Raw genomic sequence first — 26268 nt, forward strand, 5'->3', positions numbered from 1 at the left:
TGAACTATCGCATTTTCTTGCGTACTGCTCGCACAAGTTAGCACAGGCCAATGTCAGCTAGTTTTAATGGCTAAAGATTGCGTAATGACCGCAAACGCCGGTTAATGTGGGCATCCGGGGACATGATCCTAACACTTCTTTCATTCAATTTCAATCCAACGAATCTGCTGTCTCTTGCCAATTTTGAAATCATATCGAGGTCACCCGCGGTGTCATGCATGTCATGGTGGAAAAAAATGCAAGGAAGAAGCGTCACGCGACAATATGGAAGCCCAGCCAAACAAAAAAGTCACAGTTTTACCGCAAGGGCGAAGCAATGAATGCGATAACAACAAATTATAGCGTTATACGAAGTGAGGCTGGCAGCTAACTGTTTTGTAAATGATTTCGCGTAACTACGAAACGCTGGTGTAAGAGAAAACGGCTTCTGTCCGCATATTCACTTCGCGTTGAGAGCGCAGCACGTAGAAGTGTACACGAGCTGCCCGCTCTGATGGCTGTCGAGATAGCGCGCGCGCCAGCGATCGCGACCGTACCCTTAGATTCAAAGCTCAATGTTGTTGCGCGCGCGGTAACCCGCCCCCTCTCCCGCGTGTTTTCATGCTCGTTGAAGACGGGCGGGGCGTTTCCTGTTTGCTTCGACGGCAGGCCTCCCGAGCGGGGTGATGCTATCGCATGCACCCTTCGAGTGACGGAAATGGGCCAGCGCGTTTGATCTCTGCTTCGGCCGCGTTCATCGCTCCCGCTCGCGCGCTTTTATCCGCGGTAGAACATATGATGCGTAGGGGGATCTTATCAATTTGACTTTGACCCGGACATGACGGCAACGGCAAAAACCCGTGGAAACTGTCCATATATTTGCTATCGCAATCGAAAATGAAACAGGAGCATGATGTAAATGCTGACATGGAAATAGAGAACGAGGGGCGAGCTGCTTCGGGGAGGTTGGTTTGTGGACGCTGGGCGCCCTCCCTCTTAAATTCTTTTTTTCCCCTCAATGAGACATGCACAGCGACGGTACGTACCGTCTTTGTAGAACTTGAAGTGCATGTGGTGCGGGTTGATGAACACGGAGATAGGTCCAACGACCGCCAAGACCCACTCGAGTAATTTCTCGTTGTTCTTCTCAAGTTTATGGTAGCCTGTCACGGTGGCACCGACGTTCTTCTTCTCGAATCTGCATTTACCCCGCTGTACACGTGTGGACCATACGTTATCAGAATGTGGCACTGGTTGATCCCCCAATATGAACAGGATTACAGGATAAGGGAACACAGGGGGGGGAGGGGAATCAAGTAAAATATGTCATTATAATAAAGGGCACGCGAAAACGGTGCGCATATCCATGATTTAGAATAGCTTTGTATGGATCTTTCTACCGTTTTTGCAAAAACATGCCTGCGCTTGTGCAGCCGAGCAACAAGGGGCGTCCTTTCGTGAACTTCGGTTTTTAGTGCGTATGCGTTCTTCGGCTGGGTCTCCAGGGAAAAGTGTGTGCGTGCGTTTGTGTGTGTGGGCGGGGGGGAGGTACGTGTGCGTGTGTGCGTGTGTGCACCAGCGTAGCACAAAAAGGTGGTACCAACGGAGATATCAAAGAGGTTCTTCTGTAGTTTACACCACATAGGAAAGCACACAGAACGCCCAGAGTTGCCGTAACCGGCGCTAAGTCGAAAGTAGGGCACCAAGTTTGCCACAAGAAGTAACTGTATCATCGAGCTTGTCCTATAGAAAAGCATTCCACTACATCTGCAGCAAAATTGTAACCTTACCACAGCAAGTAGCCATGCCATACTCCCGGCGTAGTTCTGGAGGTCTCATTACTTCAATTATCCTTACGTGTCAGCTAGCAATTTTCGAGAATTCTCAGTCCGTTTTCATCACAACTTCTTGAGACACACATATCGTCAAGGGGGTTCCTTGCGCCATTTATATATTCACGTGCTGTGATGTGGGTGCACTCGGGGAGAGTATCTTTCTGTTTCTCATTCATTCGCTGCCATATTTCCTGCTATTGGGGGGGGGGCTCTGACCACAGAGAAGTACTGACAATCACATTCAGCGCCAGCGCTGGAGCCTCTGGATATCTCTCCTGCTCCACCTCTGGATCAGCTGATACTGGACGGTTTCCCAAGGCTACCGATATGGAAGGAGCTTGTCATCTAAATGCACGGAGCGCGACGTAGAAGGATCACTGGAATGTCTCCTGTGCAGCTGCTCCGCCGTACACGCGCAGCTAGCCACCATTTCACTAAGCTACACCTCTACAGACTTGCAACGGTGAGACGCATAAGCACTCACTTTCTCCGGCCCGTGAGCATAGCCAGGTCTTAATGTCGATCCTGGGCTACCTTCCAGACACCGGACTTAATCGCTGGCTGTAGAGGCAGCTTGCCCCTAGCCATCTCTATGACTAAAACGCTGATCTCTTCTCCAACTCCTTTTCTATTTCTTGTTGTCATCTTGTCCTCAAACATTCTCCTCCCCAGAAACGCTGAGCCGTGCTTTCTTTAAGGGCTGCAGAAGTAATTCTTTTCTTGGGCAAATGAACAACCAACGCCCACCACAACACCTCCGGAGGTAGCCACACATGGTACAAAAGGACTTGTTTGTATAGTCACTTGAGTTATGCTGGTTAATGGCTTTGTTAACGTCTGACGAGGAAAAACAAGGATCATTCGAATATTCGCTTGAACATATTGGGCGTGCTTGTGCATTGTCGGAAGCTACAGCTTCCACTGCAGACACGTAGTCAAGAAGAAAATAATAGTCTATGTACGATTGGGCGGACGTGATTTTCAGCAAGTCGCCTCAAAATTTGCTGGGCTACTAGTATACGTACACTTGAAAGGTACTCACAATACCATCAATTATAATTTTTGTGAAGTAGGGAAGCACTCACTACGCCATTATTCATCCTTCTACGGAGAAGCAAAGTGCTCCATACACATCTGTAAGACATTATGTGTATTTTGTTGATGCGGCGGCTGATGACGATGAAGAATTATGGCTGAGACCTTTGTAATAGCTTAGAACCTTTAAACGACCCACTAGTTACGTAATTCGCATTGAGTGACGCCTGGTCGTTATTTTACTCTCCTAACACGCTATATTACATATGTTAACGTGAGAATGAGAGAGAGAGAGGAAAATAACTTTATTGAGGCCCTGAGGAAATGGATCATGGGGGCCTTACTAATACAAGAACCTTTGCGAGGTACCCACTACGCTATAAATCATAATTTTTGTGAAGGAGGAAAATACCTACTATTCTAATTTTCTTCATTCTGCGGAGAACCGTGGTATCTGCTACACACCTGTAAGGTATTATGTGCACTTTGTTGAGGCAATGTTCCTGACGAATGGAAGACAAGCCGATTAGTGTCACTCCTGAAGCAAGGCAAGTCCCCACTTGAACTTGCCTCGTATCGCCCTATTGCATTGGCCAGCTGCGTGAGGAAGATAATGGAACGAATGATGTATGGCCGCATGGATTGGTATCTCGAACACTACAAGATCTATCCAAAATCCATGGCTGGTTTCCGACGTGACCGTTCTTGCATAGACGATGTTCTTGATCTCGTTACGTATGTTCAACAGCAGAGATCACTTAAGCGACTATATGCAGCGTTGTTTTTGGATGTGAAAGGCGCCTATGATAATGTTCTACACGAGGCCATTATCGATGCACTTGAGGTGCTTGGTCTTGTTGGTTGAGTTCATCGATGGATTGGTAGCTACCTGTCTGCAAGATCATTTTTTTGTCCACTGAAGACAGCCCCACCACACTACGCTATACCTGCCGAGGCGTTCCTAAAGGCGGAGTACTAAGTCCCATACTATTCAATCTCGCCCTCATTCAAATTGTCGAATCCCTGCCAAGTAGGATCAAGATATCTATATACGCGGACGACATATGTGTCTGGACCTCAGCCGTTACACGACTTCAAATACGTGCGAGATTTCAAAAGTCTGCAACCTTGACAGCGCACTACCTTAGCAAACAAGGCCTAAGATATACCCGGAGAAATGTGCATTGGTGGCGTTCGCGCGCAAACCAATGACAACCTATAGGCACCGTCCACTGACAAGTGCGAGCTGTGTTGCTCGCACTGCCCCGTCCTAAGTTCGCTGACATTGGCCGTTAGGGGCACGCAGAAAACAGAGACGCGCGCGTGCGTCCCCGGTGTAGCCTGGCGACAATCCGCCCGCCCTTGCAGGGAGGGAGAAGCTTGCATCGCGTTTCATTTTGACCAACCCAGTCTCATTATTGCTTTTTTATCCGCTAGGCTGTGCGTTCTGGCGCTGCAGTTACACTGGAAAACGCTACTGCACGGCGCCTATGCCATTTCTATTGACGGGCAGTCGATTTCTTATGCCAGAACCTACACATTTCTCGGCATAATTATTCACGGAAACCTCAATTATTGACAGAAACCTCAATTGGAGCCCACACATGGCCTAATTGAAGAAGCGCCTGACGGCCATTGCCCAGCTGCTCAAGTTCCTGGGAGGGAAAAACTGGGGCATGTCAGTAGACGCAATGTTGGCATTATACAGAGCACTTTTTCTCGGGTTTCTGAGATATAGTCTGCCTGTACTAACCAACACTTGCAAGACGAATTTTCGCGTTCTACAGGCTGAACAATCTCGGGCACTCAGAGTTTGCCTAGGTCTGCCCAAATGTGCCCCAACAGAGGCGACTATTGCCATCCCCAAGGATCAACCGATGCAAACGCACATTGCGTTAGAAGCCTTGAGAGCTCACATCAGGCATTTTGCTCGAGCTCCTAACCACCACCTGGCAACACTGCCCTCAAGAAGAGCGCTAGCACCATACTGCTCAACAAGCTGGAACTACTCCGCCAACGTACCGTCAGGCTTCAGCCCCGCATCCAAACCATTGATTCCACCTTGGTGTTTGATTCGTCATGCAGTCATGCAGTGCACCTCAGTGTACCAGGAATGAAGAAATAAATCGCACCATCTCGCACTAAAGGGAATCACGTGAGGATGCGAAGCACCGCATGGGTCGACTTAAAGTTCCGTTCATCACGGGCACCTTGCTCGATGTTAACGCGTGCTTGCAAGTGGAGCACACCATGAATTCACTGTAGTCGCTGTTGCTGTTACTCGTCCCGAACTCTTGTTGGAGCATGCCACGTCAGTTCATCGCGCGTCTGCAGAATCTCGTTCCCCGGGGCCATCACAGGATTGCTGAGAGAGCATAAGGGGGAGAGGCCACAGCGTCTTAGCCAGCCTCTTACACAGGCCCGAATGCTCTAGCGCGTGCCAGCACACATGGTTCCCTTTAGTGGGAGATGAGCGGACGGTCCCCAATGGAAGGACGGACACAGCCCCGAGAAAAAGCTGCTTCGCATCTAAAATCCAATTTGTCATCGCCTGTCCTCAAACAGCTATCTCTGCTTCTACTGCAGAGGTACCCCGACCACATACATATTTACACGGACGGCTCAACGACCATCCGTGCTTCGTCCGGAGCAGTAGTTGTCCCAGTGAAAGGTGTAACTCTTAGTTTTAAGACCGACCACCCAACAACATCAGCGGCTGTGGAACTCACAGCTCTTCGCACTGCACCGTGTGTTGTCAATCGCGAACAACGGCGGCGATGGTCAATTTTGAGTGACTTCAAAGCAGCCCGACAGTCTCTCTTGTCAGCCCTACGGCGTAGACCATACGAACAACTGGTATTCGAGATAAGACACCTCATTCATACGTCATTTAAGAAGGGGTACCAAGTGACATTTCAATGGTTGCCAAGTCACTGCGGCGTGCTTGGCAACGAACATGCCGATAATGCTGCTCGGTCGGCTTTGCAAGGCGACAAGGAAGAGGCTATACCCCTTTCAAGGTCTGATGCTGCTGCCATGCTTCAAAGGCTCGCAAAGAATATTTCGCACTCAACACTGAATACCTCAAGAAGCCAAAACTATCGGCAACTCCACCTAAACGAGTTGCAGCGATTTCAAATACCGCCTGGACTCCGCCGAAGAATAGGCCACTGTGCTATGCCACTTATGGCTAAGAGTGGCTTTCAAGAAGTCATATTCGTTTCGGATAGGGATGGCCGACAACGCTCTTTGCGAAGCCTGCGGCACCGAGGAGACCTTGCAGCATATCTTATGCGGCTGTCTTCGCTACGCTACGCAGAGACAATCTCTCTTATTCACTCTCGCTCGTCTTCACAACAGAGCGATGACACTAGAAACAATTCTCCAATGTCATTCTGAAAAGTCATCGAGAATTCAAGCCACCAAGGCATTGCTCAAATTCCTAAACACAACAGACCTGCACGAGCGGCTGTAGACTCTTAATGATGCCGCATACCGCGCAAGACTGCCGCTCTGCGCTGTGAAGTTATGTGTGTGCGTGTGTGTTCCCTTCTCTTTCTCTCTTTCTTTACTCTTCATTCAATCTCCCCCATCCCTTCCCTCTGTACAGGGTAGCATACCAGTTATGCCAAACTTGTTAACATCCCTGTCTTTCCTCTCTCTCGTTTTCCTTCCTTCCTTGTTGGGGCTGTGCTTGATGACGGCGAAGAATTAAGGCTGAGCCTTTTTTAATGGGTTGGAACCATTCAACGATCCACTCGGTGCGCAATTCGCATTGTGTGTTTTGAAACGTTTTCAGCAATTCTAATATAAATATACCAATTACTTCTTGTCATTTCTGTTAGTTTTAATATTTTACACCTAGTTCGTTCATTTTAATCCAGTTTTTAGCATTTCGAGCCTTGCTATGGCTTGTGGTGAGGGCTTTTCTGTGAGCGTGATCACACCACATGACATGCATGGATGGACGGCAAGCCTAAAAGTGCTCATCACTTAAAAATGAAACCCAAGGAAAATGAGTCATGCAGTCAAGCAAACAAAAAAGCTGTAGTCGGAACGCCGAAAGCCCGCATCAAAAAAGAAAATTTATGTGAATCACTCAAAAGTGTTGCGAACATTCCGAAATACAAGCACAACCTGTCATTGAAGATCCAGATGGTAAACCAGCGTGTCAGAGAAGTCATTTCCTTTCCCTGAGCAGAAGGTGTACAAGAAATATTGAGACAGGAACTTTGTCTCGTTGGAGCATATATTCTGGCCAGGGCTGTGAACAGAAAATTTTTCGGGGGGTGGCACCTCCTTGATATGAAGTGGGGGCCGGTTAGGCACATGTGGTCGAGCGTCATTTTGTGCGAAACAAACGAGCGCTAAGAAACGGGACATAAACAGGAGGCACACAGGACAGGCGCTCATCCTGCCTGCTGTTTATGTCCTCGTTTCTTAGCGCTCGTTCTTCTTGCATCAAGTATGAGCCAACTTGCCTAAATACATGTCTTGCTAAGTCATTTTGCGCTCTGTATGCCATGGCAAAAAAAAGAAACTGCTGGGGGCTGGAGGGCGGGGGACATAGGCCCGGTGTGCCACTCCCTGGCTCCGCCACTGATTGTGGGGCTGCTGCAGAGAAAGGGTGTAGTAGCAGAAAACGTTATTTTGGCGTAATATGCAATGTATGTTCATGTCGCATGGGAAATAATTTCCGTTGCGTGAACTTTGTTTCCAAAGTGTAGAAAAATCACATTCAGGACTTTTTTTGTGTGTGAACAAGCAAGTGAAAAATGTACTCGTATTCGTCCATGTGCTCACCCTTGCTTCATACGGGTAGCTCTCTTCTGTGTCGATGCCACCATTTTCCATCACATATTTAAAAGACGTGACCGGGCTTGAACTGATGTGACAAGATAACTCCTGTTTTTTTGGACTGCAGTCGAAAAGATTTTGTTCGCTGAGAGAGACGAGTCGGCCGGTCTTCCTAAAATGCTGTCCTTCAATTGATCCTGTCTGCGGAACAGGTAAAACGGTACAAGAAAACAAAGCAAACAATAACTAAGAGGACTTGCAATAGGAGATTTAGGAGCATCCTCCGCACGAGGCTCATGAATTTTCTTCTGCTTACGAGTCAATGTTTACGAAGCAACTCGGCAAACTCGAGAATAGCAATCCCGCCTTGGTGTATATTATGCACTTGGCTAATAATTTCCTTTATCTACTAGATTTGGGTACCTGACTTTGATCATATTAGACCTTTTTTTCTTCGTTCCAAAACACGTGACGCAGAGGATGCAATCTAGGGCAGCAAAATTATATTTTTTCCACGTGAGACACCTACCACGTGCACAACCACCACATTCATCACTTGTCGACGTACTGCATTTCCAGTTCTGATAGCACGATTTATGGTCGGATCATGGCTCTATCTTGGTCTTTTGTTTTCACTTCTTTAGACGTCGCTTAGTTTTTTTTTTTATAAATCTCATCATACTTCTTGCCCTTACGCGGTTGCCTCGCCCACTTATGCGCACTGAGAATCCATGCCGAATTGCCCAACTTTCTGGCATTTAGCGGTGACGCACTTGTAAAGAACTTTCGGTTGCCGAAGCAAAAAAAATGCTACTCACCGAACCGAATGCCCAGCAAGTGCCACAGGCACCTTGGTCTTTTACAGGCGTCACGTAGCCTCTCTCCCGCCAATCGACATACTCTGGTAACACTGTTCTTTCACCAATAAATGTCGTGATATTAAATTCTGCACTATACCCATCGTCTTCCATTTCGCTCACGTTTCCACAGCCGGCCAACTGATGAAATTCATGGGCATGCTGAGGGAACAAGGCAGATTAGTTGTGCGAGACACAAACGACTTTAGTAGCACATCGTGACATTCATACGCCTTGTGTCTGCCGGTAATATTTTGGAATCTCAGATATCCACCCTCTTCCACAAGTCGAAAGTAAAGTCGTTGTAACTGTGCCTGACTCTTTAACATTACTAACTCTTCTATATTAGTAAATCTTCCACATTACTAATACAGACACAAGAAAATGAGGATCTTACATAGCTTAGACAACTGTTTGTACGAAGTCGGTTCGAGATGAATGCCTGCACTAATGGTGCATGAGTCGACAAGCATGCAGCCGCGCAATAAATGAATAGATAAATAAATAAATAAATAAATAAATAAATAAATAAATAAATATTATTCAAGCAAGCAAGCAACCAATAAATAAATCAAATAAAACGGACAGGAACAACCCTGATGTATTATTGAAGGTTGTTTGAGATGAATGCCTGCGCCAATGGCGCATGAGGTGAGAAACATGCAGCAACACAATCAATCAATCAATCAATCAATCAATCAATCAATCAATCAATCAATCAATCAATCAATCAATCAATCAATCAATCAATCAATCAATGAAATACCACCGAGAGGAAAAACTCTGATGTATTATTGAAGGAGCATTTCGTGTACTCATCACGGATTTCTATGTTTCATCCCTCAATCCCCTTCCCTCAACGTAGAATTGCAAACCGGACGCGCATCTGGTTGACCTTCCTGTCTTTCCTTCTATCCCTCTTCTTCCACGAGGTTGAACAAAATGTCGGCTAACGTTGCCATTTGAAGGAAGGCATTTCCCACATCTCATATATGGGTAATTTCTGAAGGGGTTGTGACGTCAGCATTCCAGTAACATATCGATAACGATCTTGACAATAACTAAAATATGGGCACCGATCCTGAAATACAGTTTTGGTTCCGCGGTTACGTTAAAGCGTTATTAATCCCTATAGAAGCGTAAACAACGCGAGCACCATTCAGAGATGTCACAAACAGTCGCAAAGTTATTAAAAAAATGACAAGAGTGTCATGCATAGGTCGGCAAAAATGTTGGAGCTCACTCAGACTCGCGCAACAAATATATTTTGCTCTGAGGACTCACTCGGACTCAGGCTCACCAATATTTTCCTCAACCGGACTCACTCAGACTCAGACTCTCTAAATATTTCGGCAACCGGACTCACTCGTACTCAAACTCACCAAAATATTACTCACCCGCACTCACTCAAACTCCGACTCACGGGCCCACCTGAGTCTGAGTGAGTCTGCGCGCGTCGACTCATGAGTGAGTTTCCCTACCTATAGTGTCATGTGGGGGCCGCGGGCCGCTAGCGAAAGGTCGACGGGCGTCGTGTTTAAGACCCCTGTTCTAGATTATCGACTCATATTCAAGTGTAGGATTTACGGGAGGTACCGCAGAACTGAATTTCCTTGATAGCCTGCAAACAGAGACGAGAGAGCCAGGAAGCCGCATAGCAACGCGCTTAGTAGGAGCAGAAAAGTGTAAGGTGGTATGAAAGAGGTAACTGAGATCATTCACCTCTCAAGCCTTACACAGCGATACGGAAGTAAAAGGAGTATTAAACTTTCATACGCTCGCTGTTTTGAGAGTGATGTTCATGATGTTGGTCTTAGCAATATTCAGGGGTACGTTATTATTGCGGCACTATTGAGAAAAAGTAAACAAATATGATTGCAGAATGCGACGGCCATCAATAGTTTGAACTTGTTTGAATATCTTGACATCGTCGGCAATTTAAGCAAAGAAAAATTATGGATGGTGGAAGAAACATCGTTAATAAAAATACTCAGAGCTACGCCACAAAGGCGAAGAAACGAATGCGATATGAACAAACTGGAATGTTATCCGAAGCAAGGCCAGCAGACAACTCCTTTACGGCCCGATCGCGCGTGACTTTACAAAACATTGGCGTAAGCGAATAAAACAGCTCCAGGGAGCGAAGCAGTTTTCATGCCGTCTTTAGACACAACGCGAAATAAGCGGTGACAGCGCAGCCTGTTGAAGGGTATACGAGCCGCCTGCTGTTGGTGGCCGAGATAGCGCGTGCTATCTGATGGTGGTGGGCGAGGGGCTTTCGTTACTTTAGCAGCACCCCTTCAGCGTGAAGAACGACAATTTTAGGAGTACATTCTCCGGCAAGAGGAAGCGTAGCGAGCAGCACGTAGCCAGCTGAAGTACCACTTCAACAGGCCAAGAAAATAAGGAAACAATGGATTTGTCTGGAATATACCGCAATAAAGAAAACTGTTTTTTCTGGGTCCCTATGCTAGCGTGCGCCATCCCCCCCCCCTCTTCCTTACTCCCTTCATTGAAGAGTTGGTAACCATAGTTAGCGAACCTTAGGACTGTGCTTTTTAGATGCGAAGCCTTTCTTAGCGAACCTTTGGCACTTTGAGCGTTTCTATCTATCTATCTATCTATCTATCTATCTATCTATCTATCTATCTATCTATCTATCTATCTATCTATCTATCTATCTATCTATCTATCTATCTATCTATCTATCTATCTATCTATCTATCTATCTATCTATCTATCTATCTATCTATCTATCTATCTATCTATCTATCTATCTATCTATCTATCTATCTATCTATCTATCTATCTATCTATCTATCTATCCGCCTACGTCTGGGTGTTCTCATGATCGCCGCCCTTAGCTTGGTGTAGACCAAAATTGGCATGGGAGGGTAAGAGGATTTGACGAATATGGCTGTCGGGTCACGGCATGAATAACGTGAAAATCCTGTCGCGTACGTCGTCAAACCCTTTCCTCTAGACACGTGTAGCACATACCCGCTCACCACGGGTCACGGTGCACGGGTATGCGCCACAGGTGATTGAAGGTTTATACCTACCCAGGAGCAGCGAGAACAGACATTAATAATAATAATATCCGGAAGGTGCTAACTCCGGAACCCTTCCGCCGCGGTGGGCCGCTGCCTTGCGCAGCCCCAGCCTCGGCGACCAACTTTGGGCTGTCCAGCAGGCCCGCGAGGCGGCGGTGAGGCAAGGCCTCGACGTCCCCACGTGGGAGACCTAAAGCCCAGTCGGCAAAAGCTCTGCCGGACCATCAATAAAGTTGTTACCAACCAACCAAATCTGGGGTTTAACGTCACAAAACCACGATATGATTATGAGAGACGCCGTAGTGGAGGGCTCCGGAAATTTCGACCACCTGGGGTTCTTTAACGTGCACCTAAATCTAAGCACACGGGCCTCAAACATTTTCGCCTCCATCGAAGCGAGAACAGACATTGGTCATTTAAATGCGAGAGCAGTAGGAAAATAATCACGCCATATCCACGAAGTGAATGATGATTGAGGAGCTGGCTCGGAGATAATCGGGTAAACCGTGAATGCTCCATACAATTACTCTACTGTCATATAAAGACTTCGCACGTTTTTATAGTAGCGATTGTGGTCAAGTTGTCGTCGAACCACAAGCGGTTGCAGACCTTGCAGCTGTGACCGAACGCGTGGTCGAGAAAATCGAGGAAATTTGGTTTTGCCTGCGTTAATGTCATCATGAAGGCGCTCGAAGAAGATGAGGAAGAAGACTTTTCTTTCGCGCGAGCGTGCGCATGCTACAGTTGGCTATGCTATATGTGGTCTTGCATGCGTTAATGTCATCATCGAGGCGCTCGAAGAAGAAGAGGAAGAAGACTTCTCTTTCGCGTGAACGTGCGCATGCTACAGTTGGCTATGCTATATGTGGTCTTGCATGCGTTAATGTCATCATCAAGGCGCTCGAAGAAGAAGAGGAAGAAGACTTCTCTTTCGCGCGAGCGTGCGCATGCTACAGTTGGCTATGCTATATGTGGTCTTGCATGCGTTAATGTCATCATCAAGGCGCTCGAAGAAGAAGAGGAAGAAGACTTTTCTTTCGCGCGAGCGTGCGCATGCTGCAGTTGGCTATGCTATATGTGGTCTTGCATGCGTTAATGTCATCATCAAGGCGCTCGAAGAAGAAGAGGAAGAAGACTTTTCTTTCGCGCGAGCGTGCGCATACTACAGTTGGATGCTATATGTGGTCTTGCATGCGTTAATGTCATCATCAAGGCGCTCGAAGAAGAAGAGGAAGAAGACTTTTCTTTCGCGCGAGCGTGCGCATGCTACAGTTGGCTATGCTATATGTGGTCTTGCATGCGTTAATGTCATCATCAAGGCGCTCGAAGAAGAAGAGGAAGAAGACTTTTCTTTCGCGCGAGCGTGCGCATGCTACAGTTGGATGCTATATGTGGTCTTGCATGCGTTAATGTCATCATCAAGGCGCTCGAAGAAGAAGAGGAAGAAGACTTTTCTTTCGCGCGAGCGTGCGCATGCTACAGTTGGCTATGCTATATGTGGTCTTGCATGCGTTAATGTCATCATCAAGGCGCTCGAAGAAGAAGAGGAAGAAGACTTTTCTTTCGCGCGAGCGTGCGCATGCTACAGTTGGCTATGCTATATGTGGTCTTGCATGCGTTAATGTCATCATCAAGGCGCTCGAAGAATAAGAGGAAGAGGACTTTTCTTTCGCGCGAGCGTGCGCATGCTACAGTTGGCTATGCTATATGTGGTCTTGCATGCGTTAATGTCATCATCAAGGCGCTCGAAGAAGAAGAGGAAGAAGACTTTTCTTTCGCGCGAGCGTGCGCATGCTACAGTTGGCTATGCTATATGTGGTCTTGCGTGCGTTAATGTCATCATCAAGGCGCTCGAAGAATAAGAGGAAGAGGACTTTTCTTTCGCGCGAGCGTGCGCATGCTACAGTTGGCTATGCTATATGTGGTCTTGCATGCGTTAATGTCATCATCAAGGCGCTCGAAGAAGAAGAGGAAGAAGACTTTTCTTTCGCGCGAGCGTGCGCATGCTACAGTTGGCTATGCTATATGTGGTCTTGCGTGCGTTAATGTCATCATCAAGGCGCTCGAAGAGCAAGAGGAAGAAGAATTTTCATTCGCGCGAGCTGCGCCTGTAGCGGTCGCCTATGGAACTAAGGTTACGCTTACCACGCGGGACATTGCCCCAGCTTAAAGGCCCCCTCACCAGGTGACATAACGAATGTTAGTTAGACATGGGAAGTTGTTGCGAGACCAATAAAGAGCCTTACGCTACAAGGATTTTTCTAATCGGTCCGTTGGAAGCTGAGAAAAACAATAATTTGTAGCGGCGCGAAACCATGATGCGAGGAGGCGAGCTGCAAACCCTTGCCGCTCGCCCCGTGTAGCCTTCGCAAGCCAAATCCCTTCCCTGCCCTCTTCGGCACACGAGCAGGAGGATCACATAACGCATACGCATGAACACGTCATGCGCACAAAATGTCACGAGCGCATGACGTGTCCGAACCAGCGCGAGCCCCCGAGACGCGAGCGGTATTGTGGCGGCGTTCTTTGCGCTTCATCTGTGCAAGTTATGCCGATTGCACCCTATTACTCAGCACGAAAGGTGCAACATTTGTACGGACGCGAGACTAGCGGTGTGCCGCATAAACATCCAATTAGACGCGGGAGGATGAATGAGCCTAATGAGCGCTGGAACGCATTAGAAAATTAGTTTCGTTGTAAAGGGTGGCGTCTGCACGATGCGCAAAGCGCGAGAACACGAACGCGTGCGAAACAGAGGAAGATTAGTCTCGAATCTCGCTGCAATTCGCAGTAAAAATTGAAAAAGAAAATGCACACATTCTGTTTGTGTGTTTTATTATTGCTCTGAAGTTTTATTCATCTATTCAAGCAACAAATTACACAAACTACACGTCGTGTCAAATAATTATCGCAGTGTCACGTGTTACTGTTGGCGACGTCGGAGCACAGTCGTCTACGTAGAGGAGCGACGTCACAGCATTACCATCTACGTAGGGCCATTCTCTCATGTACGTCATCCCCTCATTCTCTGGGCGCGCGGCCGCGAGAGGAAGGGCAAGAAGCGTTCAGCTTGAAATTTGACCCATTTACGCGGCGCGTAGCGTTGCAAATTTTCGCAGACGTGATCGTGAACGCCCACTGCGTGCATTGTGCTCGTCAGCTCAAAATTGTCAAACCTGGTGAGGGGCCCTTTAAGAACCTGGCCAGCCAGCTCCTAAAATCGACATCGGCAGCGTTGACCCGACAAATTGAAAGAACGTAAATTAGGATCGCAGCACGAATTGAACCCAAACATTCTGCGTGGCAATCAGGTATTCTACCACAGAGCCACGCCAGGTCTATAAACTGGTTTGTAAAAACAGCCTATGCAGGCGTAATGGCGGTGCAACGTCAATTGTGGTTGTGGTGCTGGCTATCTAATTTTGCAAGAAAGCAATAAAATACTACATGATACTCCTACGATGTGTACTCTTACGATACAGGCGTCATATCAGATTAACGTCGGTGGTTCAAGTGTTGGCTCCGGTTTTATAGCAGTCTAATAAACATTGCATTTGTGGTCTTGCATTTGTGGTCCGATGCTTCAGCAAGCTATATTGAAGCATTGCTGGACCCTGGAGGAATACATCAACGAAAATTACGTATGATATTCACACCATCGCACCGCAAAGAGCACTTAGTCCGCAAGAACGACGCATTGTCCTCTTCATTTCTTACGAGGCTGGGCGATGGCCTCTTGCTGACCGAAGGTAATGCCAGATTGTTTGACAGCCGCTTTGTAGATTAGGCAACGTAGGCCACATACGCACAGGTAGCCTACGAATACGACAAGCGCCACGCACTGATGTTGGTCTACGTAGCACTATCCAGGCCTACCAGCCTCGACGGGTTATTTCGACAGAGAATTGGTCGACGAAATGACCGAGGCATTCAGAATTTCCAAGAGCTGTACTTGTACTTCACTACACATGGACCCCTCGTCACCGCTATCACGACCGGATCCGATAACAAGTCATGACCAGCTGCTGGTGCTCACTGATCAAGGTGATGTTGACCTTGTTCAAGAACTGTCAAGAACTTCTTCCATACATGCACACGGGTTCGTGAAACGGGCGTGCGTTCTCCATCATAAAGGACAAATATAAGCACTACATATCAGCTTACCGTTTCTAGTGTTGATAATACCCACGTTGCCGTTGGCAGTGTTACCCAACTCTAAACAACTGGTTATACAACACATATGCGGCTTTTTAACATATATGTGTGCGTATAAAATTTATACAAATCTCTGGAGTAATTTTGTAGCGTTTCGCTCAATAAAAAAATTCGCCAGATTCCATGTACCGTGGGAATCGATGTTATGCGAAGCATGCGCAGGAAGGTGACTGTGTCGCAATTTTTCACATTGAGCGAAACGTTACGGAATGACGCTAGAGAAATGTACAAATGGTATACGCACACACATATTTTCAAGAGTCGCACGTGTGTTATATGGCCAGTTCTTTACAGTTGCTTACCGATGCCAACAGCAACATAGGTGCTACCAACAGCAGACGCGGTAAGCTGATGCGTAATGCTTATACTCTTCAATACTGGATAGCGCGAATTCGAATAGGACAGTGAAGGAACACAGATGCACATGGCAGGCGCTACTCGCAACTAAGCTTTATTCAGAAAAGTTTCCCTAGATATATAGACAGCCGAGTGCCACGCGCAGGCGCACTGCACGTACGTTACAGTCACAGTTGCAGTTGTTAGAGTTGCGTTACAGTTGTTATGCTTATACTTATCCGTTATGAGAGAGACCGCACGCACGTTTCACGAACCCGTGTGCATGCGTGGAAGGGGTTCTTTGCAGTTTTTGAATAAGGTCATCATCACCGTGGTCAGTGAGTACCCGCAGCTGGACAAGACTTGTTATCGGATCCGTTCGGGATCGCAGCTACGAACGGTATAAGTGTACTGAAGTACGAGGTATAGTAGAGCTAGTGGAAACCGCGGATAGCTTTACGAAGACATGATCTATGATGCCTACTGTCCTGGACGTGGCACCGAGGTCTTGTGATGCCCTGTTCACATCCGAGCCGTCTTTAAAGCCATCTAAGAACGAGGCGTTGTTGTGTTTCGATAACTCAATGCTGAAGCCACCGGTAATCATGGGGGAGATGGTTCTCTCGGCCGAGTTATTGTAGAAAGCATTCACCCCGGTTTTTGCGTAATCCGCGTGGTCGACGTTGCGGACCACGTGGACGAGCGGATGGTAGCCCAGCGTCCTCCAGGGGTGCTCTGTCTGCAGCTCCCTAACTTTCCTTGCGTCGGCCGCTGTGGTGTAGTGGTTACAGTGCTCGACTGCTGACCCGAAGGTCGCGGGTTCGATCCTAGCTGCCGCGGTCGCATTTCGATGGAGGCGAAATGCTAGAGGCCCGTGTACAGTGCGATGTCAGTGCACGTTAAAGAATACCAGATGGTCAAAATTTCCGGAGCCCTTCCCTACAGCGTCTATCATAATCATATCGTGGTTTTGGGACGTAAAGCCCCAACAATTACTGCTATTATCGCTTTCCTTCCGTGTCAATGTGTGTGTTCACGGTTACTGCGTTGATTGAAACTATCACCTGTGGCACATACCCGCATAACATGAACTCCGGTATGCGGGTATGTGCCACGCGTGACTGAGAGAAAGGGTTTTCAGACGTACGCGACATGTATTTTGCGTTAGTCATGTTATTATCAGTGAATCGCGTTCGTCATACACTCATCCTACGTTATGCAAATTTTGGCATTTTACAACCTATGGAGACGACCGGGAGAGCGCCCAGACGTAGGCGGCTAGATAGATAGATAGAGAGATAGATAGATGCGTGGAGAGAAACGCCCAAAGTGCCTGAGGTTCGCTAAAAAATGCTTCGCAGTTAAAATTACGCCACAGTCAACTTCCCGCCGCATGCTTCGCATAACATCGACTCCCACGGTACGTGGAACTTGCCGAATTTGTCCTGTATTATTGTACTTTAATTGTGTGTGCACTCTTTTTCCCCCGTCCATGTTCTGTTACAAGCATCGGTACGACGCTTTTTCAGAGGGGGGCAATGCCACGCGGGCTTCTTTTGGTATTTTTATGTGGCTAGTGCGCTGCACGCGTAGCCGCTGCCTTGCGCAAGCCGCGCCCTAATGTCTGGGTACCTTCCACGTTATTTTAGTCTCCTTATAGGCTTGAGTTTGCAAACGCGAATAGTTGAGTTTTTTCTGGAAGTAACGCGGCCATCATCGATAAGGCTGGAATGTTCGATGCCGCATGTATAAACGCCGACGCGACTTACTGCACATAAGTTTATCCACACCAGACGCTCTGTTCGCCGCTATCAATGTAAGCGTGTGTCGCTTGTAGCTTGACTTCTCGTTTACCGGCCACAGGTTCGCCCAAATAAAAAGTTTAATCTTGAACAAGCCAACTGCTGCCTTCGTCCACGTCACGACCCCATGACAATACGAAGTGTGGAGCAACGTTATCGCTTTGGACTTTATACGGAACATGACGGCGACGGCGACGACGGCAATAGCCCACCGAGAGTGTGCACATAATTGGTATCGCAATAAAATTGAAAACGGGAGCCGACCTAATAGTGACCCCTGTGAGACTACACTAGTTGCATTGTAGAAAGAAGACGTTTGGCTGTTTAGGGCAACATATCGCGATAAACAAAGAAAATAGCTGTGGAGGAGATTCAAAACAGAACAGTCGACGTCAAAGTGCATAAATTTAAACACCGTCAGTACATGATTCACTACCAGGGCTGGGCAGTATCGCGATACAAGAGTATCGCGATAGTATTTCAGAGATACTTTTGAGTATCTGTATTTCTGTATCGAGATACATTTGAAAAATGTATTTGTATCTCAGTAGTGAAATACATTTACGATGTATCGCCTGTATCGCGATACTATGCAGGACACGGGTATTTCGTTACATTGTTTTTTTTGCGTCGGAAATGAGTTGAGGCGCGTTTCCAATGGGGGAATGACGTGTTTTTTTGTGCCAAGACAAGCTAAGGTGCGCCGCCGGTCGCCGACAGATAGGGCGGCGATGGTTTCCCCTCAAGCACAGAATGGTCCATTTGGCAAAGCGCGCGACAACGCAGACGGCAGAATCGCGGGGGCAGTGTTGTCGGCCTCTGCCGACGAAAGTCGCTGTCTCTCAAGGTCAGTGCAGCACGCCTAATTTTTTTCGGGTGGCAAGCCATTACTTCGCGACCCCCCGCGCGGATACCGCCCTGGAACAGGCTTTGCAATGCTTCGCGGGCGTTCAGTTCTTAAAGCGGCGACACTTTCAAAGCAATTCCCGTCGTCGCGGCGGAAGTGACTAGAAGATGGCTATCTTTGACGCGCTTTCAGCCACCTCTCCAATGTCAGGGTGCATTGCTAATTGATGACATGCGTGAAACGGTCTTTTGTGGTAGCAGGCTCCCCCACCGCCGGAGCCGATTTCGCCTGTTGCGGCTTTCTAAAATGGGTGCTGGTAGCGTCGGTGGTGGTGACAGCTTCATCGAAGCCGACAGGGTCAGACGGCTGAGGATTCCGAAGATGGGGACCGACTTCGGATTCTGAACAGCCAGAACAACCTAAGTGAGGGCGGGAGTGTTTCGGTATCTATAATATATGACCCGAGAAGAGATATCGCCACGCTGCAGGGCAATCCGGCTATGAAGGCGGTATTTATTCACTATAACACGAATGTGTGCTCGCCTTCAGCGGTAGACACACTTTTTTTTTTTCGTGAGCCTTGTGCTGAGGCTGAACCGACGCTGTTAGAAGACAGCCTATTTGAGAAGCATACACAGCAACCTTCTTAGCAAAGCAGATCTTCAAAATAAATGTGTGCTTTTTCTGAATTCACTGAGGTTCATTAGTGCACTAGAAGAGATTCATTAGTGATTCGAGTGATTTGCTTAAAGTGTGCTATGTCTAGTACAGCTTAGTTTGTTCGCCAAGTATGTCGATTTCGGTGTCCAATCTTTGTTACTGTTGCTGTGAAATAGTGCATTTTTATTGCAATTGATACTTGTAATTATGTCATTATTGCTAATTATGTATTTTGTCCGCCCCCCTCCCCTGCAATGTCTTAACGGCGCTGAGGGTACCGTAATAAATAAATAAATGAACTGAACGTTTCGATGCGCTGTAACTTTAATTACAACATTATGCTGCACTAATAAGTGTATTTGAGTAGTATGAGCATCCTTGAAATAAAAAAGTATGTCAGTATCTGTATCGCTGTAACTGTATTCCGGAATACTTTTTTTGTCTTATTGCAAAAGTATCTCAGAAATATCCCGTTACGTTAAAGGCAAATGTATCTCAGTATCTGTATTTTAGGCTTCCAGTTCATGTATTTCGATATCTGTATTCCGGAATACTTTTCTGAGTATCTCTGCCCAGCCCTGTTCACTACATAAATTAGTAGAGAGGAGGATTTTTTATGCGTTTTTCGCCCATCAAAATGCGGCTGCCGAGGCTGGGAATCAAATCTGCTACATTCAGCTTGCTTGCACAACAGAGTGGTCACTGAGCTGCCAAATCGAGTAAAAAGGAGGTTATCATTAGTATTAATGCAAGTATACTCTTCCACGTTCAGAAAGATGTTACAGAAAACCTTTGAATTCATTGTACTTCTTCTAGAAACGCTTAGTGATGTAGAGAGAGAGAGAGAGAGATACGTCATCTCTGGGTGCACCTCCTCCTCCTCCATGGCTACTGTCCTTTTTGACCATTGTAGATTGCGGAGGAGCCAGCTACGTAAAATAAGCGCATCGAAACATGGTACTTTAGTAGCAGGATTTGGAGGAGAAGGAGGAACCTTTATTGAAGCAGGTGATACCCCTGATGACCACCGGGCTTGTCGACATCCCTGGTCCGGGACTCATTAGTGGAAGCCGCCGCACAAGCTCGCTGAACCACAGTTCTTTGTACCTTTAGTCCTGAACTATTGAGCAGGGTCGTCTCCCAGTCCTGTTTGGTGGGGTTGGGGATTGGGGTTAATTTTAGGTTGAGTTTGCAGGCCCAGACCATATGGTAAGTGTCGACCACTTCCCCACGCTACTGGCACTGCCCGCTTAATTTTGGGTCGTAATATTTCAGTACCGCTGGACGTAGCAGCAGGATTTGGGAGCCATTGTATTATTCCGTACAATGATGTGAAGATGAAGAAATGACCCGCAAACGCGATTTGTCGTTGCTCACCCAGTCTCCAAAGTGGTTCATCTCAATGCTGTGTGACACAAGCTGGCTGTTGAACTTTTCGTTGTGTTCTTGTATGAACTGTCTATTTTCGACGAATGCCTTGAACCTCTTAACATCCTCGGAATCGTCGTCGTAGTTTTTCCCTGCAGAAAGTGAAAACAAGAAAATCCACTTGATTTTTTGACGATACTAAATATTTTGAATGACCATCATAAAAGTAAACGTTGTTCATTTTCGTTTACTGTGAACGGCTAGATTCGCTTATTACCCAATATTGTATTTTCCTTAACTTTTGTAGTTTTCGCAGTTGTTCAGCATGTGTGCTCTTTTTCTACAAAGAAGGCTCCTGCTGAATAATAATAATAATAATAATAATAATAATAATAATAATAATAATAATAATAATAATAATAATAATAATAATAATAATAATATTAATCAAACGTTTATTTAATGTGCCCAGGAACAACCGTGAGGTCTTTGTACTGGCGCACGGAAAAAAACAAAAACAAAGGCAAACATTCATAATAAAATATCAGGGATAAAAAACGTTATAAAACTGCACATATACAACTATGCGCAGGCAGAAAAAAAAATGTCAACAGTGTACGAGGCTATGTAAGTACAGTGCAAAGCTGGGAGCAGAACAACGACTGGGAGCTGTGAAAAACATCGAGCTCCAAAAAGTAAGCATTGTAAAGACGTTGTATCCTGCCAATGGTCGAATGATCACAGAGGCAGGCGGTTACATGAAAAGGTCTATTCTCTCTGGTCAGCTTACGTGGAATTCGGAAATTAAGACAGTTGAGCAGTACAGGGCAGGATATGATACCATGCACAAGCTTGTAAAGAAATAAATAACAGATCAGCGCGATTTCGTCGGCAGCAAAGCGATGGCAATGATGATAATCCAGCATCGTTATAACGAGATCCAGAGTCATTTCTAGCGAAACGATTGTTGTAAATGCTTAGGAATTTTTTCTGGACTCGCTGAATGACGTTGCTTCTGGAATTAGGAATGCCATTCCAGATCACAGCTGCATACTCAAGTTGAGGAAGACATAGAGCGGTGTACAATTTTCGGAAGGGCACAGGAGAACGGAATTCTCTAGACATTCTGCAAACACAGCCTAGGGTGCGAAGACCCCGCAAAGCAACACGCTTAGCGTGAGCTGAAAAGTGTAAGGTGCTATCAAAAAGAACACCTAGATCATTGATCTCACATACCTTACACAACGACACAGAATTGACAGAATATAAAAATGGCACACTAGAATATAATCAATCATTTATTTATTTATTTAACGTGCCCAGGAACAACCGTAAGGTCTTTGTGCAGGCGCACGCAAAAAAAAATAAAAATAAACTATACAATACAGACAGTCTTCAGAAATAAAAAGAGCAAATACACGTAGACAAAGAGAAATGAACACAAAAGGGGAGGAGTAAAATAAGACAACACGAGAAATATTGAAGGGGAATGAAAAATTAGATTGCATATATACAACTATGCGGAAAGACGGAGAAGGGAAGACTTTGTACATTGTGCCGTACTATGTCAAAACAGTACAAAGCTTGGATAAAAACAATGATTGTGGACTATGAAAAATGTCAAGATCAAGAAAATTAACATTATAGAGACTTTGTATTCTGTGAACGGTAGAGTGTTGGAAGAAGCAGGCGGGTACATGAAACGGTCTGTTCTCTCTGGTTAACTTACGCGGAATTCGAAAATTTACACAATTGAGAAGTACAGGGCAGGATATGATACCGTGGACTAGCTTGTAAAGAAACAAGAGATCAGAACGATTTCGTCGGCAGTGAAGTGATGGCAATGATAATAATTCAGCAGTATTTGAACGAGATTTTTTAGCAAAGCGATGGTTATATATGCTAAGGAATTTTTTCTGGACTCGTTCAATGGTGTTACCGCTGGATTGAGCAATGCCATTCCATATCACGGACGCATACTCCAGTTGAGGAAGACATAGCGCGGTGTACAATTTTCGGAAGGGCATAGGAGAACGGAATTCTCTAGACAATCTGCAAACACAGCCTAGGGTGCGAAGACCCCGCAAAGCAAGACGCTTAGCGTGAGCAGAAAAGTTTAACGTGCTATCAATAACAACACCAAGATCACTGATCTCATAAACCTTGCATAAGGACACAGAATTGACAGAGTATTGAAATGACACGCTAGATGTTTTGCGAGTGATAGACATGAATTTTGTCTTCGAGGCATTCAGAGAAAGGTTATTAGCGTTGCACCATTCGGAAAAAGAGCGCAAATCTGACTGCAGCAAGCGACAGTCGTTAACTGAATGAATTTCCTTAAAAAGCTTGATGTCATCGGCATACAAGAGGAAAGAAGAATTACGAATGGCCAAAGAAACATCATTAACGTAAATTAAAAATAGGAGTGGGCCTAATACTGACCCTTGAGGAACCCCACTAGTCACTTTATACAAAGAAGACGTTTGGCCATTTACCGCTACATAACAATATCTATTGAGCAGATAGCTCTGCAGGAGATTCACAACCGACAAGCCAACATCAAATTGCGCAAGTTTAACCATAATCAGTGTGTGGCTGACTACGTCAAAAGCCTTGCTCAGGTCACAGTAGAGTACGTCAACCTGTCCTCTCTGAGAAATAGGTGTGGAGATCTGCGTCATGAAACTAGCAAGATTTGTGGTAGTTGAGCGGCCAGCGAGAAAACCATGTTGATTAGGAATCAATGAGCTTTTAACACTAAAAGACAATATTTTGTGAAGAGCCAGCTCGAAGATCTTTGATGTGGCACATAGTAGAGAAATCGGGCGATAATTAGAAACATCTGTTTTAGAGCCCGACTTAAATACTGGGAAAACACGAGCAGTTTTCCACATGCTAGGAAATGTGGAAGTGTCCAGGCAGTTATTAAATATCGTAGTCAGTACTGGGACAAATATACTACTATAAGCTTTTAGTATGGCGGAGGGGATGCCATCTGGGCCACATGATAAGGATGGTTTTAAGCACTTAATGCATTCGCAGATAAGATTTTCATCCAGCGACAAAGCACTGGGTGAGCGAACTGCCTTAGGCTGTCTGATATCAGTGCTAGAGTCTGAGGCCTTATAAACGGATGAGAAATGTGCGGCAAAACAGTCAGCGACGGCATGCACTTCTACCCCATTTGAGTCTAGTAGTCTGAAAGACTCTCCGCTTTTGCTGGACCGTTTACGTACATGCTTCCAAAACTCAGCTGGCCTGTCAGAAGCGCTTTTTTCTAAGAATTCAATATACGAACTATGATCCCGTTTATATAGGCGTTTAGCGAGAGTTCGAAAAAAGCTGAACTCTTCCTTCCACTCGCTCGATGGAGAACATTTAGATTTCCTGTGTGCGCGATCTTTATGCTTCAGTGCACTGATAAGTTTAGATGAGAACCAGTGGGGATATTTACGTTGTTTATGTGTGTATTGGGGAATAAAATTACGCATGCTGCTCAGTACAAGCTCCGCAAACTGATCAACCTGGTCATCAACAATCGGTTTGTCAGTAACCTGTGACCAGTCAACGGTGGACAAGTGATGATAGAGGCCCGTGTAATTAGTAATAATAGTAATAATAGTAATAATAATAATAATAATAATAATAATAATAATAATAATAATAATAATAATAATAATAATAATAATAATAATAATAATAATAATAATAATAACTTCTTTATTTCCATCAACGATGGAGGAGGCTGCGGATAAAAGTTGCTTGAAACACAAGCAACTTCACAGAGGCCCGCAGCCACCTTTCAATGACTTTTGAATAAGTTTAGCCCAAAGTCGAAGAGGCAATATTTTCCGAGTAAACTTTTTCGCGCGCAATATTTAACAAAACGGGTAATATTCACGCACAAGCAGAGAGCGAGAGGAAAGTAGAGGAAAGAGAGAGAAGCGAACTAGACGTGATCTCTGGTTGGCTACACTGTACTCGGGCAGGGGAAAGGGGGAATCAAAGAAACAAAGAGGAGAAGACTGTATGAAGGCGCTTCAGAAACATATACTATAATAACGCCAAAATAATGCGAAACGACATTATCAATGTGCAGTACCACTATGTCATTCAGTCGATTTTGCGCGAATCGCGTAGCCCCGTGTACAGTAATCTTAATCTAGCAAAATTAGAATGTGCTAGCTTCAATTTTGTTGAATTACAATAAAATAAAAAGTATGCCATTTCAATCAACGTGAAAACTATAGAAAGTGCGTAGGAGTGATTCGCCGGCGCTTCGGCGACACTGGCATTCACGGCCAAGCACTCGCTGGCGTTCCAAACGGCCAGTCTGCTCGACGTCCATGGCAGGAAAGGAAACGTTCATTTGTGATGCAGTGTCGCCGTCTCCCTTCCTCCTTTCCTTTCGCTCCTCGGCCTCCTCACATCACTCCTCCCCAGTCTCCCTTCCCTTTGCAACCCTCTTGCTATTCTATACTATACACGACAATGCTATGCTATGCTTTTTCCATCCTCTCCTCTTTTGCCTCCTCCTCAACTTCACTTCCCTTTCCCACTTCTTGCTCTACTATACTGGACAAGGCTATTCTATACAATACATGGCTATTCTAGGCTTCCCCCTCTCTTCCTCACCCCCCCACCCCTTTCACACTCCTTGCTATACTATACTATACTGGACAAGGCTATTCTATACAATACATGACTATTCTAGGCCTCCCCCCCCCTCTTCCTCACCCCCCCACCCCTTTCACACTCCTTGCTATACTATACTGGACAAGGCTATTCTATACAATACATGACTATTCTAGGCTTTTCCCATTCCCTTCGCCTTTCCCTTCTCCGCACACTCACTTCCCTTTCCCACCCCTTGCTATACTATACTGGACAAGGCTATGCTATACAGTACGTGGCTATGCTACGCTTTACCCTCTCCCTTCCTTCTTTCTCTCCTCCTCACCACCACTTTCTTTTCCTGCTCTCTTGCTGTACTGTACTAAAGATGGCTATGCTATAAATGCTTTTGCCTGCGTGATGCCAAGCGACGACATAAGGTCAAAGAAGATGAAAGCATGTGACATGAGATGATAGCCTCGGGCCCTTAAAGTGATCCGCATTAGGAAACTGTTGGAAAAATACTGGAAAACGTAGGGTACTTACCGTGTTCTTTCTTGAACGCCTCCCACTCATTTTTCAAAGCGTCGTTGTCGTCTTCTGCGGTGGTACCCGCAATAGTAGCGGCCACCACCAGCAAGGTGCCCAGCAAGACGTTAAATTTAGTACGCATACGAAACTCCGTTACCCTACCTCATGCTCGAGTTTCCTGATTGTGTCACAATATGTATGCTCAGCTAATTCGTTCGCACAACTGTGCGAAGCGATTTCCGCTGTATATACAATAGTACACGTGTCCTAAATAGTCTTTAGAATACGATAATATACTTATAACAGTTAAAGTTGCCCTGTATTTAACTCGTGCAT

At 46.0% G+C, this 26268-nt stretch overlaps 2 protein-coding genes across 2 annotated transcripts in view; one reads left to right on the forward strand and one right to left on the reverse strand.

Moving 5' to 3' along the window:
- The window catches only part of LOC125758872 (procathepsin L-like), a 27708-nt gene extending 1634 nt beyond the window's left edge, over positions 1-26074 (reverse strand). Inside the window, exons 1-5 of the mRNA XM_049416571.1 lie at positions 25948-26074; positions 20794-20936; positions 8465-8665; positions 7653-7847; positions 1026-1191 (exon numbers count right to left, since the gene is read on the reverse strand). Coding sequence (XP_049272528.1) covers positions 1026-1191; positions 7653-7847; positions 8465-8665; positions 20794-20936; positions 25948-26074 — 832 coding nt within the window. The remainder of the gene's footprint in view (positions 1-1025; positions 1192-7652; positions 7848-8464; positions 8666-20793; positions 20937-25947) is intronic.
- LOC119396080 (procathepsin L) overlaps positions 1-26268 on the forward strand; it is a 222449-nt gene that overhangs the window by 178958 nt on the left and 17223 nt on the right. The gene's annotated exons all lie outside the window — the stretch shown is intronic.

Source organism: Rhipicephalus sanguineus, chromosome 6, assembly GCF_013339695.2.
Source record: "Rhipicephalus sanguineus isolate Rsan-2018 chromosome 6, BIME_Rsan_1.4, whole genome shotgun sequence".
Classification (NCBI taxonomy): domain Eukaryota; kingdom Metazoa; phylum Arthropoda; class Arachnida; order Ixodida; family Ixodidae; genus Rhipicephalus; species Rhipicephalus sanguineus.